Genomic DNA, 14,035 nt, shown 5'->3' with positions numbered 1-14,035 from the left:
CCATTTAGTATGGTTGCCATAAAAAGTAAATGTAATCAGAGAGTGTCATCTTTTAGGTTGCTTGTGACCCCTGGGTTGTGCTTGGATATGTCCAAAGGGCATTTAGAAGCACAAATGTCCTTTTAACTATTGCCTTGTAAAACATACATTAAATTGTGTTGGCATAATGATTTCTTTCATTAGTTTCTCTGCATCTCTCATTGTGTTCTTCTGCGGAATTTTTCTGGCTTGTGGCTAAAAAGGGCACAGAATATTGGGCCTTGTAAGCTGGCAGAAATCCATAATAAACTGTGTAACGAGTTAAAATGTGTTAAATGATTCTCAGTGGACACTCTCTTCGCTGACAGGATCTTTTGGCAGATGATTTGAAGGGTGGCTCTGGAAGAACAAATCATTAAATTGATATAAGTCCATCTAGTCAATTGGTATCTCTATAAAACATGGACTTAGGTGCACACAGTCCCTAAAATGATATTAACTGAAGCCTTTGTTGTTGTTGTTGCTGGTGGTTGTTCAAGAATATATACGTTGCTCTCCATTTGTATACAGCTCACTCTGGGTTGTTTTTTTTAATCAAGGGCGAAATCCTGGGCCTGGTCTACACTTAAAAGTTTTACCAATGTAGCCATCCATGTGTTACCAGATTTGCCCATTACTTTGCGGTTTGCTCATTTATTAGGGTTACTCTTCGTGGGGAGAGGGGGTTCTGTATTTCTATCAATGTACTGCCTGTGTCCCTTGTGTTCTCATATGGAGCTCTACTTCTCCCTGCTGCAAGTTCCCTCCCTATGGAGCTGTCCTGCAGGAGCTAGGTTCCCCAGGGCTGGGTTCTTCCAGCCCCAGAATCAGATGGACACACACATTAACAGAGCACGTCTGAGAGGACGAGTTAATCAGCACTCCCAAGGTGACCCCTTATATGTCCCTGGACTCAGTAAGCTGGGTCTAGCAGCACTTCCAAGCTGTCACCGTCATAGGCCCTTGGACTCAGCAGGCTGGATCGAGCAGCACCTACCTCCAAGCTGTCACCCTCACATGCCATGGGCACCGCACCAGAATAGAGCACGCCTGAGCCGGTTGGGTCAAGCAGCACTTTCAAGCTGCCACCCTTATATGCCCCTGGACTCAGCACGTCCTTCTCCCCACTTTCACGTTACAATTGTTCTGGTAGTAACCCACCGGATGAGCAAACCCCACAGGGTTTTTGGGCGCTGCAGGGATCTTTAGCTTAGGTATGAGGAGTGTTGCTGCAGAGAGAGAGAGAGAAGCAACCAGCTTAACCATGAAAGTTATTTCTTGCTAGGTAATAACCATACAAGGGGAGTCAAACAAACAAAACAGTTATAATATTAAGTCTAACTTAAATTTGATTATAAAAGTCAGGTTTAGAAAACTATAACTGATCGCACAAGTCAGGGTCAGAAGGCTGTACTTAGAGAGAGAGCTGGGTTCTCACCACTCCGTGAAGCTTGAATCGATCAGGGGTCCCAGGTGGTGGTGGTAGCTAAGGGTCTGGAATGCTGGAGTCAGGCAGAGCCCCCAGGACGATCAGTCAGGAGAGGATGAAGTCCCAATGAAACTGATGCAGATTTTGGATCCAAGCAAAAGAGCACTTACTTGAGCATGGGTAGGAGTTTTTGTAGGGAAAGAACAATGGTTCAAGGGAGAACACTAGGTTTGTTTGTGGGTAAACTGATGGCTCAAGGGAGTATACCAAAGTTGTTTTGTTCAGGCTAGACAATAGGAATGGATCATTCCTGGCTATGGATAGCGTTCCTTCGAGGGAGCTCACAATGCAGTTAGGCAACTTCAGTATTTTGGATACCAATAAAGGATTTATTACTAGAATTGGTCTGATAACTACTGAGCTGGGTGTGTGCAGGCATGGGTTCATTAACATCTGGAGCAGAGATTCCCCATCATGCAGTGCTTCCCTGCTTTTCTGGTCCCAGAGTTCCGTGTGGTTCTTGCCTTGGAATCGCTGTTCTCCATTCTGTCTGCTCATGGGGATGCCTCCCTGTCCCATCTTCGATGCAATTGAGGCTAGGGGAGTTTCCTTAATCCTGTCACCCTTGTCTGGAGGGGTTTAGGTGGGTCTCCCACTCCCTTTTCACTGCTTTTTCTAAGTCTTTCTTCTGATCGGCGTTGGTTCAAGCAGAGGCTGTGTCGGGGTGGGGGGAGAGGTCTTTCGTGAGTCAGACAGGCTGGATACTGCGCCCTGGTTCCCGAAGAACACAGAGCTGGTAGGTAACACATGTCAGTTAGGGGGCTGATTTTTAAAAAAAAAATTTTTAACCAAGAAAGCTACACCAGTAAAAGCCCCAGTGTAGATGCAGTTTTACTGGTATAACTGTGCTCATACTAGTGTAGCTTCAACTGGTGAGAGGAACCAATTTAAGCGATACTAGTATGAGCACTTGTATACCGATATAACTTCAGCCACACGAATTGGTCTTGCGAGTTTAACTACACTGGTATTAGTATACCAGCAAAACCTTCGCATTGTAGGCACGGCCTGGCTCTTTTTACTCATACAAGGAGTTCCGTGGATTCAGTGGGACTACATGCAGGTGTAAGATTAGCAGGATCTGTCCTATGTGTTTATTCAATCTAGGAGAGGTCATGATGGTACATTAGAGGTTCACTTGTTCATCTTATGTGCAGTGAAGCAGGTCTATACTGAATTCTTAGATTTAGGACAATGTGTGGGAAGGTTTAATAATTTACAGCATCAGTAACTTTAAAAAAAACCATACCCGTGCAGATAAAAAGCCTTCAGAAGAGGAGGTGGGTAATCATGAAGCTTCCCTTTTAAGGAATGAAGCCAAATTAGTTGTGGCCTGTTGTATTTCAATAAAGGCAAGTTCTGCACTGTAGACATTGAGCCCTCAACAGCAAAATTTTCACCTAAGTCCAATTTTTGAAAGAGACATAGGCACTTAGGATCCAAAGTCTCCTTGACTTTCAGTGGGTTTGAATTCAATTGTTTGAGACTGTGAGTTGATTTCAGTGGCAATTAAGTATCTAAGCAGGTTAGGCACCTAAATCCCCTTGAAATAAATTGAATTCAACAGGATAGGTGCTTTTGGAAATCCTAGTAGGTGCCTTTCTGTATCTGTACCTGTAGGCCTCTAAATACCTTTGATAATCTGGTTTTAAGGCCCTTTTGAAAATTTTACTCCAAGTCCTTACCCAATCCTGCTCCATTGAAATCAATGGGAGTTTGACTGTTGACTTTACTGGAGCAGGATCTGGCCCCTGTTGTGTCCAACAAGTAGAAGCTTCATGTAAGGTTATGCACAATCCTTATGCACTGGGTAGCAGAATATCTCAAGTCCTGTGTGTGCCCTTTCTCTTACGTTCAAGTGTATAGAATGAATAAAAGAGTCAGGGCGTGGGCAGAGGATGGCCATGTTTGAGGAGGCAGGGACTTCAGAAGGATACTCAGCCTGCTGCTAAGACTAATTCCTGCTTCCCAGCACACTCACTAATGCAGAATTGGGTTCTGTGGCATTGTCTGGTTTTCATGTCATTGTGCCTTTACCTTGTGCCAATACTCTCAGTGCTCCACACTTGTATTATACAGGGTCAACCCATAAGGTTATTTCTGAACACTTTTGTCATCATCAATAATGGAGAAATGTGAATTTTTTTTAGAAATTCTTTCAAATGGTCAATTTCCTGGAAGTTGGACGAGGGGGAGGAGTAATCTAAGTGACCTAAACTTCTGACTGCTGGAAGTTGAGACTGGCTGATGGGATAGATCACTCGAAATTGCCCTGTTCTGTTCACTCCCACTGGCCACTGTCAGAAGACAGGGTACTGGACTAGATGGACCATTGGTCTGACCCACTGGGGCCATTCTTATGTTCTAACTCTGCTGTTCAAGAAATCCATTATATTGTGGAATAAACAGCATTATGCCTAAAAATTACAATTTTTCAGCAACATTTACACTGAATAGCAGCCACACCGAAAGGCAGATGTAAACAATGAGATTCAGTGATGACCTTTATCAACTGTAGTGACAGCTATTAATCAGACTGCAAATTCTCATCAGTTCGCTGAACAGAATTCATTAGAGACAAAGATTACTGTGTTGCTTTTGTCTTTGATTGAGGTACGTCCCATTAAAAAGAATAGTCTTTTACCAGAACAAATCACACATTTCAAAACAAAAGCCTAATATTATTCATTGATTTGTTTGATGACTAAGATAACCTGACTAGAAGACTAGCTAAAACTTATTGTGTTTTGCCTGGAACACAGTGTGGATCAATTTGTTCTTCCTTTAAGCAAACCAATTTTCTGTTCATTAAATTGGACCCTTTATCGATGGCCTGTTCTGAATATAATAGCAAGATATAGAGCCTTGACAAATGAATGCTGGTTTTCTCTTTTTAAAATGTGTTTTAGTAGTGCTAGAAACACACAGAAGAGATTAACACAAGATTTTAAGCTTGTTAAATTTTTAGGCAAGTTTACTACTTCCAGCTATGGAATAGCATTTACATAGTAACCTTGAAGATTTACAGTTCATTAAAGCATTTTGTTTTCATTAGGGTAAGTGTAACCAGGGAAATAAGGAGTAATAAAAGTTTAGTAGAGATTTCATTAGGGAGAGCAATATAATTCTTGTCAGTTTGTGTTATGGTCTGAGAAATAAGTACTAATTATTAATAAACCTACAGACCCATTTGATTAATAATATACTTCACCTATGTGTTCAAAAGGATTGAAGTTCTGGAACAGCCTTCCCAGGGGAGCAATGTGGGCAAAACACCTAACTGGCTTCAAGACTGAGCTTGATAAGTTTATGGAGGGGATGGTATGATGAGACTGCTTACAATGGCATGTAGCCGATCTGCGACTGCTAGCAGCAAATACCTACAGTGGCCAGTGATGGGACACTAGATGGGGAGGACTCTGAATTACTACAGAGAATTCTTTCCCAGGTATCTGACTGGTGGGTCTTGCCCACATGCTCAGGATCTAACTGATCGCCATATTTGGGGTTGGGAAGGAATTTTCTCCTGATCAGATTGGCAGAAACCCTGCGGGAAGTGACCCTTCCTCTGTAGCATGGGACACAGATCACTTGCAGATTTAAACTAGTTGTAAATGGTGAATTTCCTGTAACTTGAAGTCTTTAAACCATGATTTGAGGACTTCAATAACTCAGATGGAGGTTACGGATCTATTACAGGAGTGGGTGACCTGCAATGTGCAGGAGGTCAGACTAGATGATCATGATGGTCCCTTCTGACCTTAAGGTCTCTGAGTCAAGCTTCCAGTTGGGGGTCAGGGTTTAATAATCAATTTACTTAGAAATTAGAAAATATCTTAATACTTTGAATGGTGTATCTGACCACACTTAAAGTTGGCCTGTTGTATACTGAATAGAATATATAATTGAAAGATCTCGCACGTTGCTACATAACACAACGACGAGTCCGGTGGCACCTTAAAGACTAGCAGATTTATTTGGGCGTAAGCTTTCGTGGGTAAAAACCCACTTCTTCAGATGCATGGAGTGAAAATTACAGATACAAGCATAAATATACTGGCACATGAAGAGAAGGGAGTACTTTACAAGTGGAGAACCAGTGTTGACAAGGCCAATTCAATCAGGGTGGATGTGGTCCACCCCAATAATTGATGAGGAGGTGTCAATACCAAGAGAAATTGGTATTGACACCTTGGTATCTCTTGGTATACTTATTTTATACATTATGCCAATTAAATTTCAATGGTATTTTATTCAAATGGAGAAGATGGTTTGCAAGCAGATATAGAAATATGCTAAGCAACGTTACTTATACTAATAATGTTGTACACTTAAACAATACTTTCTATCCAGAATAGAGGTGCATAGAGCAGATGGCTTTTGAATTTGGATTAGATTTAGTCTAGAATTTGAGGCCAGAATAAGGCTAGAGTTTAGATTCAGGTTTGGATTTGACAGTCTTGGAATCTTGTGAGCTGTTCTCATAAGACTTTGCCCCAAGCTGGTAGAATTCTCATGAGACTACCTGATCACATTGGGCTGAAATCTCTTAAATGCGGTTGCATCCAAAACAAAAAAAGGCTTCACTTGGCCCAGGCTAGGGTTTAAATTAGTGAAAGGAGAAGTTGAGGGAACAATCAGCTCCCTTCCTCCCCAAGCTAGTCAATGGGGGGCTAGTATCAGAGGGGAAGCTGTGTTAGTCTGTATCCACAAAAACAATGAGGAGTCCGGTGGCACCTTAAAGACCAACAGACTTATTTGGGCATAAGCTTTCATGGGTAAAAAACCCCACTTCTTCAGATGCAGTGGGGTTTTTTACCCACAAAAGCTTATGCCCAAATGAATCTGTTAGTCTTTAAGGTGCCACCGGACTCCTCAAATGAGTGGCTAGAAACTCTGAAGGGGAGGGGCACCCCCTGCATCCCCTCAGCGTGTATTCTCCTCCCCCTTCAACTGGGACTGTCCCAGTCATTGCCGGATCGATCAATTTCCCCACCTGTTGAGGCAGGTTTGTGGCATTTTAAGACAGGAAGTGAAGAATTGCTTCCCTAATTTAAACTGGAAGGGGGAATTTAGGCAGCTAGAATAATAGCCCAAGTTCTTAATTCAGCTAGGTCTGAAAAGTGTCATGGGATCTTTTAATGATAAAGTGGTCAGGACCTCAGTTTTAGGTTTTATTTGAAAGGTGCAGTCTCCAGCAGCATGCTCCACTGGAATGCAAGGACATTACTGACTCTAGAGAAGAGATCTACCTTCAAACACCCTTTTGTGCAGTACCATGATTTTTCTCCGGTGTTCTCCCATCAAAGTACTGATCAAGCCCAACCCTCATCTAAAGGACCCTCACAAACCTCACGACCTTCCTGTCATTGCTTTGACCTGGCTTTCTGTAAAATAAACGTGTAGCACTCTCCCTCCTGCTCTGCGCATGTCTATGTGTATATAATTAAAAAATCGGAACGAAAACACTTCCCTGCACACATTTCTCCCCCTGGACAGAAGATGAGAGAACAGAAACATCACAGATGTTAGTCATGTTACTTAATGCACTTCTGGAAGGAACTCAGAGACAACAGTCATGAGCAGGTTTTTAGACCCTATACAGAATAGATTAGAATAAGTGTGGTATAAGAACACTAAATAGAATAGAAACTAGCAGTTCTTTTTGGGACAAATCCATAGTTAGTTCTACATAAATAAACAACTTTGCTGGCTAAAATCTGTCCAATTTCCTTAATGTTCTTTTTTCTTTTTCCTGCAGATAAAGAATTCATTTATAGAAACCAGAATGGCACTGTGATCCTGCGGAATGTTGAAACAAACAATTCAATGGTATTAATAGAAAACAAAAAAATCGTAAGTATCTTCTTTAATAAGCAGAATAATTTCACAGTTTTCTTGCATTCAGGTCAATAAAGTAGAAAATGATGTTTAATTTTCAACTTCATGTATTGCCAAACAGAATACTATGGACTAAGCAACTACAGATAATGTGAAATAGAATCTGTGCTTTCTTTATTAAGCCAGAAGCTCAGTTTCCTTCTGTTTGCAGAAAACTCTCTACTACAGGTATTTGAAGCAAGCCTTGCATATCATATGTCGCTGAAAGAGAAATACCTTAGGCTTTTACACAGTTACTTTAAAGAACTTTGCAATTATATATTTATAATTTGCTTTACACTGCTAGGACTGATTCTTTCCCCCCTCCCCACACACACAAATATTTCTTCAAACACTTGGGAGATGCTGATTTCATTTGCACAGAGTTTGAACTGGAATGAAATTATTAAAAGAAATTTTGTTTAAAACATCTGGAGCAATGTAATGGGGTTACTGCATGTCAGGTTACAGGGAAAAATCAAATGGGTTATGGGAATAAGGTGTTAGTAAGGGGTTCCTGTAGTAAGTTGAGAGAACCAATTGATGCGTAAGACAGAATTGTATCTATGTAGAAGATAATGGAAAAGTTTTGTAACATTAAATCATATTCCAAATTAACCCAGCATGATGACGAAGCTAACATGTTAAATACCAGAATATTATCAACACTTGCTGTAAAAATGAATAGATCTAGTTAGTAAAAGACAATTGCCTGACATAAAAAGTACACTTGTATTTACAGCAGTAATGAAAGATGAACCTCATTGTCGTTCTAAAATTAATGCTCATGCATTTGAGCTGAAGACATTCTGGATGAGAAGCTAATACTGCAAATTAATATCATTCACCACTCCACTATAGACAAGAGATCCCTGTCACTTTGGATGACCTGTTCTGCCTATCTCGTCTCTACCGTGCACTCTGGTTCAGATCATTCCCACACAATTGTAACCGTCAAGGGGACACCAGAGGCATTTAAACACCTCAGTCAGGAACACGATATAAATACCTATCTAAACTGGTGTGAAAGGTGCAGAAGACCTCAAACCCCAAAACTGTATTGGAGGGAGCAGAACTGAATATCAGTGGCATCTTGCCTTCTTCTCTGATGTTGTGAAAGCCCTTCTGGAGATATAACCCTGATAGGATTAACTCTTCTAGTCATTCATCCCCTCCTGCTGCGTTTTTGAGGCCAGGCAAGGATGAGGAGACACAGCAGCAATGCTCTAATGGTTTTTAAACTTTACTGCAGCCTGCACCCCTTTGGTTCTCAAAATATATTCTCGCACCCCTTATCAAAAATTGTTGAAGTAGGTCAGTTCTTTAAACCTAGATATATTTTTGTTTGTATATTACAGTAATCGTTAAAAATATATCATGTTAATAAATACATAGGTTTGATTAAACAAAGTAGTTGTATTTATGTGCCTGTGCTTAATTTGTGTTTTCGATGATTTACCTTCTAAAAATATCTGGCATGTCTCGCACCCCCAGAAAGGGCATCTCGCACCCCCAGGGAGTGCATGCACCCCAGGTTAAGAACCACTGCTACATGGAGTTGCCTTGGAAGGCAGAAAGCAAGGTGGCTTGGGGGATATTGCTGAGAGTCTGATCCTCTGTGCAGATGCCCCAGTCCTCTGCTAATACATCCAGATATGTAGAATTTCTCCCTTTTGCTGCACCCGAATCCCTTCAGAAAAGACTATGTAGCAGAAAGCCTGCTGCCTCAAAGCTACAGTGTTTATTACCTAACTTTCCCCCCATATAGGAGGGATTGGGCTTTCTCTTATCCATATGCACCATCCTCCCCATGCTAAGCCATTTTGCTCTAAGTTGCACTGACTGGAAACATCCTTCAAGAGGCCATTTTGCCAGCCAACAATCGCATTCCCATATGCAGGGGAATCCCCACATGGCTGGTAGAGCTGCTTTTCTGCCTGCTTTGCAGGGCTGGAATGGTGCAAAACACCATCAAAGAATCCACTGCCCTTTGGCATCAAACTTTTGTTTCTCTAAGTTTTGGTGCAGTCAAAGGTTCTTCTCCTTCCAAGATCCCAGAAATATGTCTGGTCACAAAAGCAGAACAAAGCTAAGGTACGTTTAACATAATTGCCTAACAGCTATTAAAAAGAGCACTGGAAATTGTGGACTGAATTTTGCCACCCAACCCCCCCGCCCCCAAGAAAGCCTTGTTCAGAAACCTGTTTGGCTTCAAGAAAATACTAAAACCACATTCCATATTGACTTCACGCTGCAGTAATCTCAAATTTCCTCATACATAGTTCTAGCACAGTGTCAATGTGTTAAATATGCCTAAAAGATCTGCCTAAAAGCAATATTGAGGTACTGTCTTCAAGCTTTTTATCATTGTGCTATATCCAGCTTTAAAGGCCACATGTTTTCATTTTACCTTCACACCTTGCTACGTCTCCGAGGCTGTACTGTTTTACCATAACTTTGTCCACAAGCAGACACTGCATAGCTAATTACGTCAATGACTGATTCCCTGGCACCTTTACAAAGTAAACCACAGAAATTCAGTTGAACCACAGAAATTCATATCAGGGAGCTAAGAAGGGGAGAATAAATAAACCGCATCTGCCTTCAAGGACATACCACTAGTGTCCTGATGTGTATTTTAGACCTGTGGAATAAGGGTTTGGTCGTGGTTTTCATGTTTCAGCTTGCAACAGAGCCAATAGTCATCCAGCTCTTTCTTTGTTTAGTAGTGCAACTCTACAATATGACAAATATTTCATGCTTTCCTCCTAGGAAACCCCCATGTTTTTTTTTTTCCCTATTCATTTCCCACCAGCCTCAAAGGCCACATGCTGAGGTGCCTCTGTTCCCTGACAATGACTGTTGAATGGAATTTTCTCCAGAACCTATCGGTTGTGCCTTTCGGGTCAGTGCGGAGCACGGTCACACAGTATATGCTCCCTCTAATATGGCCTAAGAGCACCATCAGCCCATGAACAGACCGAGGCTTGTTTTCATCCATTCTCTGCATGACAGCACCACGTGTTGGATCTAGACCAGCAGGCTGTCTCTGTTGAATACTTTCTGCCAACTGCATATAATAATTGTTCCTATAACTGCTCTATGCTGTTATTCCCACGGAGAGCATCATCTGTGCTCTGTGTAGAGGAATAGACTAGATTCCTTTAATAGCTGACTCTTCTTAGCTGAATTCATATGAGTTTTATTTTCTATGGCTTCAAATAGCCTTTCACTGTCTGCTTTTTATTCCATAGGTTCTTAGTTTTTGGCCATACCATAAAAGAAAGATAGTCTCCAGACTAGCTCTCCTTCCAACCCCCAATCCCCTACTACTTTGATTTCCCCCCCAAAAATATTTAATTCTGCAGATCACCAACGTGGGTTCTCCAGCCCAATTGATGGCAGTCCATGGACCTGGTATGAGAACCCCGCTCTACCTTATTCAGATGTTACAATAACACTGTGACTTGCAATAACTTTTGATGGTAAGGTATGCAGGACCTCACACAATATTCTGAATGTGGCTTCCTTTGTTTGGCTCTAGAAGATCTTCCTCTCTATTACATTGGGCCCCTGTCTCTAAACTCTGCAGAGCTGTATTCGCTTACTCTTTACTGCTTCTCGTGCCCTGTGCTGGAGGTTTTAGATCTGTTCTTTGTGGAAGAGCCTTTTCCCATGTGCTGTTTTATCATATAGCCACTGAAGGAACATCTAATTTTTGATTGTTTTTCCTTTGTCTCACTACCTCAAACTGTATTGTATAAGCATCGTATCTGTTTATGCTTCTAGACTGCCTAGTTTGTCATGGATTTTATTATCCATCTTATTTACATTGACTTATTCCTTCTATCCCATCCACCCCCTTCTTTCATCCTAGTCTTGTGTCAGAACTACTTTCATTGTCTTGGCACAGATTCCTTCCTTCGCATTATTAATATATCAGCAAACAAACTCTGTCTTTATGCTGACAGTGCTGCCTGGCACACTCCTACAGACACCCCTCTAGTCTAAACTGCTTTCACTTCTCACTGCCCTCTGCCTTTGGATAGCTCATCTGATTCTTAATGCACTCGTGCAACTCAAACCCGCTCTCTGACCTTGTGAAGGACTTTTTTGTGTGATACCGTCCGCTTGCACTATGTCCAAGATCCTACTTCATTGTGTTTCTTGGTAATATCTCAAAGAATTCTGTCCAATTTGTTATGTGGAAGAAAAGGATTTAAAAGCATGAGGATAAAAGACATATTAGAGTGACCTCTCTTTGGCCTGTTGGAGCTGGCACTGCATATTAAAACCACAGAGGAAAGGGGAAGGGACATCCTGCACTAGACAAATTATAAGCAGAGGAGGGAAGAGACATCTCCAGACCAGTATCAGGAGCTGCTGTATATTAACGGTAATGCTAGGGCTAATTTTAGTCATGGCCCTCAGGAAAGGCTGGCACGTAAACTACATCACCCCAGAACCAACCTTGGGAGACATGGTGACTCAGAGACCCCTGTGAGGAACAATCCCTACTCTGATTCTGCATTGCTCTCACTAGGGGTGGGTGGCAGTATGTTTTATGGTTGGCCTGTACCAGCAGTGATTTACTATTCCTCCACCCCTGTTTGGTGGCTCAGATACCTCGACCAGTGACTGTGGATAATTGGGTGGAACCAAGGCTTTTCCTATTGCTTCTCATTCACTTCCTGCCCTTCAGCTACAGGGAGGAAGTAAAAAAATAAGTAGGCCTGTTTACTCCTATGCTGTCAGCTCCAAGATAGCCTGCATAGGCATGCAAGGGGGGTTCTTACTCCATGGGGCAGGCACATAACCCAAGTCACAATGTAGCTTTTATGCAGCACCAGCAGTGTGTTGGGCATGTCCCAGGTATAGAAGATGGCAGGGGTTCCTGCCTCAGGAGTTTACAAACAAAGGAGAAGACAACAACACAGGCTCAGCCTCTGAGGGGAAGAGAAGGACAGAGTCCTCTCCAGTTTTTACTATCCTGTGTTTTCTGTCCCCATCCTGACATGCATTTGCACCTACTTCCCACTCCATCAGCTTTTTGCATAGGACTACACATATGTGGTACTGTAGATGGATCTTAGTGTGAGGGAAGGAAATGAGCAGGGGAGAAAAACACATGAGTGAGACATGGTACTGTGCCTCCACAGGGTGTGCAGGTGTAAGGGCATATGCACAGATGTGTATAATCTGTTCACCTTTTTATCAAGACAAAGTAGGATTTACAAGTGTCTTCTAAAAAAATGAAGTCAGACAATACTTCCCTCCCTCCCTCCCCCCATGACGAGCATGAAAATAGTTTGACATATGAGGCTTTAGAACTACAAAATCTCTTGTATTTTAACATCTGATTATTTTTTAGGAGTCCTTAAAGGCCATTCGCTATGAAGTGTCACCTGATCGGGAGTATGCGCTTTACGCATTTGACGTTGAACCAGTAAGTACATCGATTTCATCGACAATATACATTAAAAATTAATCACTTTTTCCCTTTGATTCTGATACAATATTTAATTTCATTCATCATTACAAAACAAAGAAAGAAAGAAAAGCCCCTCACTGCCATAAAATATATCCTCCAGGTGTGTGTCACTGCCATCTAATAGAGGGGAAAGGTATAAATAACACCATGGGGTAACACTGTCAATGCCAGAGTTTTATAAGGTTTGGGAGCGAGATTGTAAGGATATGTCTTTGCTACAAGGATTTCTGTTCCCCTTTAGTGTAATTCTTTTCCATGACTCCTTTCTCAGTCACTCTATAAATTTCTTCCTAAGAGCAAAAAGCAACTGTCAGTGTCTCCCACAACTGAAATAATACATTAATTATAGTATCACTGTTCCCAGCGCTGCAGTAAGGTTGAGCTATTACTTTCATTATAAAGCCCTTTTTTCAGAGATTTATACATAAATCATCCATAAAAATTCACCCCAGGCTACTACTAAGTTTTAGATTAGGGGTTTTTTTTTTAATTTTTTCAAGTTAAAAGGAAAAAAACCTGTAGTTTGGTCACTTTTAAATGATCATTAAATAAGAGGAAACGAGACATTGCCTGGCTCCGGATGCTCTTTTTGGGCTTCCATAATGTTTCGTTTTCTTTTTAAACCTTGTATGTATAAAATCTGAAAGTTCTGAATGATGGGTGTGTGGTCCTATCTGGGGATGCTATAAGCATACAAGTTTTGCTTTCAGAGTTTACAGTAGCACCAGAACCTCACAGTGGAAATCATTCAGTCTGTGCCTGTTGTGGAGGGGTTGTTGTTTTTTTTCCTGTATAATGACATAATTACCCAAAGGACCAGCACATTTCTGCGGCTTTAGTCGAGGTTGTAATCCTGGTTCTCATTTCACTTAGTCCAATATCTTCGTTGGAGTTATTCCTAGTCCCCAGTGGAGTAAGGAACAGGAGAGTCATGCCTGGTGCTGTTAGATAAAGGTCAGGTAAAATTGTGGTGGAATCTTTAAAGGTGATTTTAAAGGCTGCTTGATGTGGGATGCTGCCTGGTGGAAAATGGTCCTTAGCGCAGATTTCACTGTATGCTACTTTGCAACCTTTCTTACTGTACATTTCCCCAGAAGGTTAGTACAGTTCAGAGTGAGCCATTCCAGACTTTGGAAGGGAATAGAAATTTCTTAAAT

The 14,035-nt window shown here is 41.5% G+C and overlaps 1 protein-coding gene across 7 annotated transcripts in view; it reads left to right on the top strand.

Annotated features, from left to right (window-relative positions):
- DPP6 (dipeptidyl peptidase like 6) overlaps positions 1-14,035 on the top strand; it is a 787,036-nt gene that overhangs the window by 552,661 nt on the left and 220,340 nt on the right. For all 7 annotated transcript variants that reach the window (XM_084618426.1, XM_084618430.1, XM_084618428.1 and 4 more), the window contains 2 exons: positions 7,269-7,363; positions 12,759-12,833. In XM_084618426.1, coding sequence (XP_084474552.1) covers positions 7,269-7,363; positions 12,759-12,833 — 170 coding nt within the window. The remainder of the gene's footprint in view (positions 1-7,268; positions 7,364-12,758; positions 12,834-14,035) is intronic.

Source organism: Lepidochelys olivacea, assembly GCF_965140295.1.
Source record: "Lepidochelys olivacea isolate rLepOli2 genome assembly, chromosome: 2".
In the NCBI taxonomy this organism is placed as follows: domain Eukaryota; kingdom Metazoa; phylum Chordata; order Testudines; family Cheloniidae; genus Lepidochelys; species Lepidochelys olivacea.
The sequence above is the reverse complement of the archived record's forward strand: the minus strand, read 5'-3'. Positions and strand labels throughout refer to the sequence as shown.